The 3,468-nt window shown below is 53.4% G+C and overlaps 1 protein-coding gene across 1 annotated transcript; it reads left to right on the top strand.

Moving 5' to 3' along the window:
* Window positions 1-890: 890 nt before the first annotated feature.
* On the top strand, window positions 891-3,119 carry TRIM45 (tripartite motif containing 45; the record flags this gene model as incomplete). Its single annotated transcript, XM_010133889.1, has 3 exons — window positions 891-1,624; window positions 2,633-2,762; window positions 3,000-3,119. Coding segments are annotated over 3 exons (984 nt in total), but the record flags the coding sequence as incomplete, so codon positions are not given.
* Between the last annotated feature and the right edge of the window lie 349 nt (window positions 3,120-3,468).

Genomic DNA, 3,468 nt, shown 5'->3' with positions numbered 1-3,468 from the left:
GAGCCTCTCTATAGAGCTTGGTCCTCGGAGTATTTCTTTGCTTATGGCTTGGAACTCCCATCACAACTGCCAGAGTCATTAGTGTGGGAGAGAAGGCTTTTATATCCTGCTTAATAACTAGCTCCCAGTGTCCAGAGTAGCATGAACTGGAAATATTCTAGTGCTGCCCTGTGACATGGTGGATGTCTAGGTCGTAACAGGTTCTTTGTGTCGCATCCTTGGTCTCTGAGCAGGACCTAACCTGTCAGCCACAAGGAATGGAGTTTGACTTCTGAAATATTAAATGTTTTACCACACACTGTCTTCTGGCTGTGGCCTGAATATCCCTCTAAGGGACATTAGAACTCATTTTATCAGCAAATTTAAAGCTGGAGAAAATTGCTGGTTGATGGCTGAAGAGCCTGAGACCTACCACTCCTCTCCAGAAGTGCCTGTCAGTGAGCGATTCAGTTTTGAGACACCTGCTGCCAGCTCTCACTTTGCGGGGCTTACCATCCTCCTGCTGCCTTTGTCACTGTGCACTCTGGGGACAGTTGCAGCTATCCCACTTCTGTCAGGCTCCAGTAAGGGGCTGCTGGCAGCAGCAGCCTGACAGCCTGCACATGTGTGTGTGGCCATGGTGAGGCACACGATTATTGTGTCTGAAAATAGTGCTGACTGCATGTGAGGAGCCTGCAAGCAGCCTCTAATGAGCTGCTTGCAGATGCTGTCCTCTTTTGTCCCCAGGAGACCACAAGTCCCGTCATGCAGAGTGGATTTCAGTGGAGACAGGAGGGAGTGGTGCACACTGTGACTTGCAGTCTGTACAGACTGGCATTCGCAAGGGGTGTCAGATGTTTGATATTTCATATCCAACATGCATAAAGTGACAGGTGGTTCTTCCCTTCTAGGAGACAGAAGAAGACGGCCTCTCATGCTGTGACAGAGCTGGAGAAAACCAAGCATTGCAGCCAGGCAGGGAAGCCTCTCTTCTGCCCTTCCCATCCCACAGAGGAGCTAAGGCTGTTCTGCGAGCAGTGTGACCAGCCGGTGTGCCGGGATTGCGTTGTAGACAGGCATCGGCAGCACCCCTGTGACTTCACTGGCAATGTCATCCACAGGCATGGGCACGCTCTGCGGGAGCTGTTGAAAAGCACCCAGCAGCACATGGGCACCCTAGAAGATGCGCTGAGCCAGATTGATGACATGGGCAGTGCCGTCCGCAGCCGCGCAGAGGCTGTGGCCACAGAGATCTCTCTGTTTGCTAGTGGTTATGTGAAAGTGATTGAAGAGCACCGGGACCGGCTGTTGAAGCAGCTGGAGGACTTGAAGGTGCAGAAGGAAAATCTGCTGCACTTGCAGAAGGCCCAGCTGCAGCAGCTGCTGCAGGACATGAGGACAGGCATGGAATTCACAGAGCATTTGCTGACCAGCGGCTCAGACCTGGAGATCCTCATCACCAAAGGGGTGGTGGCGAGCCGGCTGTCAAAGCTGAACAGCATTGCTTACAACACTCACCCCAGCGTGGACGATGGGATCCAGTTCTCTCCCCAGGAGAGGGCAGGGCAGTGTTGTGGCTATGAAGTTTTTGGGGCTATTCTCAATAAAGTGGTTGATCCAGCCAGATGTACCCTGCACGGGGAAGGTAATGGGGTGCTGTACAACAGCAGAATGAGAACGTGCTGCTCCCTGAAGTCCCCTCCGTTCTCTGTACCAGGCGGCGTGCAGCTTAAGGCACCGTCTCAGGGCAGAGAGGTAGGGCAGGGTAGAGCCCTGCCAGAGGTTGCATTGCTTGCTAAGGGCCTGTGGGAGCTGTGCTGGGCAAGGAGACAGGGAGCTATGCATAGCCAGATGTGACAGTGTACGGGAGCTGTCCTCCACCACACCACTGACCTCAGCACAGGATGAGGTGTGACAAGAGCAACCTGTAGGCCAAAGACCACAGGTTACTCAGGGTATGGTGCCTGCAATGGCAGGATGTGGTGACTGCCCGATGGCCCCAGCTGTTCTGAATGACGGGCCCAGCCAGATCCCTCTGTGGCTGAGCAAGTTTCCCTTGCAGCTTCTGCTGAGATTGCCATGGGAATAACTGGCATCAATGGTTTCAGGGATGTTTACTTTTTAAGGAATTAGAGTAGGGCTACAGAGCAGCCAGTGCTCTGTGGCCCCAGTAGGGCCATTCAGACCAGCCCACAGAGCACAGCCAGCTCTGGTCAGTAATGGCCTCCACAGGGCTGATGGGACAGACCTAGAACTTTTTTGATCATTTCCATGACAAACTGTAAGCACTGAGGTCTCTGGGGCTCCACTGCACAGCGAGGCTTTTCCTCCTATCCTCTAGTTGCATGGTGCACCTTGAGGTCTTCTGGGAAGGTGCCAGCTTGCCTCAGAGGGGCAGACAGAGAGACCATAAGACCACCCTGTTCCATACAGACCTCCAGGCTAAGCCTGCCCAACATCTCCCAGTTCCTATGGCTGTTCGCTCTGTCTCGGTCCCCAGTGATATCTCTACTTTTCCCTGCAGGTGGAACAACCTGTACACCCACCTCAGCAGCAAAGTCCTGGCTGTGCTCTGATGGGACTGCAGAATAGGTGGGAAGAGGCAGTCATGGCTGGTGTGAATTCTTTCCGGTCCTGTTTTTCTGCTTTACAGATGTCCACAGTGCCCGCCAGAACCAGCTGACTGGCTTTACCCTGCTCTGCAATGACACCATGGGGGAGCAGATGCAGCGAGGAGGAGAGGCCGTGTGGGTCGCCATCACCCATAAGGACAAGAGGAACTGGTGGGTAATTCACCTGAGAACTCCCTGGTCGCTGGGTTTGCCTTTCTGCCTCCCTTAACTTGGCTCCCTAGTTGTTTGGGCAGAGGCCCATCACGTGGGTCAGAATCTGTAGGTAAAAGGCACTGCTCTTCGTCCCGCTGGTATAGCGGTGCTTCCTACTGGTCAGGTGGTAAGAGGCAGTCATGGCTGGTGTGAATTCTTTCCGGTCCTGTTTTTCTGCTTTACAGATGTCCACAGTGCCCGCCAGAACCAGCTGACTGGCTTTACCCTGCTCTGCAATGACACCATGGGGGAGCAGATGCAGCGAGGAGGAGAGGCCGTGTGGGTCGCCATCACCCATAAGGACAAGAGGAACTGGTGGGTAATTCACCTGAGAACTCCCTGGTCGCTGGGTTTGCCTTTCTGCCTCCCTTAACTTGGCTCCCTAGTTGTTTGGGCAGAGGCCCATCACGTGGGTCAGAATCTGTAGGTAAAAGGCACTGCTCTTCGTCCCGCTGGTATAGCAGTGCTTCCTACTGGTCATATTGGCTATGTGAAGCTTGACAGTATTGTCTCAGATTTGTATTGACTCTTTGAGCGATTTGAGACTTCTTAAAGGATTCAGCTCTCAGTTGGTGTTAGACATTCTCAGAGTGAGCTGTTGCTCCTTCCCACCCCTACCAGCAGACAGCCAGGGTTCCTGCTTTTGTTAACACCTAACGAACAT

This window comes from Buceros rhinoceros, unplaced genomic scaffold (genome assembly GCF_000710305.1).
Source record: "Buceros rhinoceros silvestris isolate BGI_N320 unplaced genomic scaffold, ASM71030v1 scaffold31853, whole genome shotgun sequence".
NCBI lineage: Eukaryota > Metazoa > Chordata > Aves > Bucerotiformes > Bucerotidae > Buceros > Buceros rhinoceros.
Note: the sequence above shows the minus strand (reverse complement) of the source record. Positions and strands in the feature narration are given on the sequence as shown.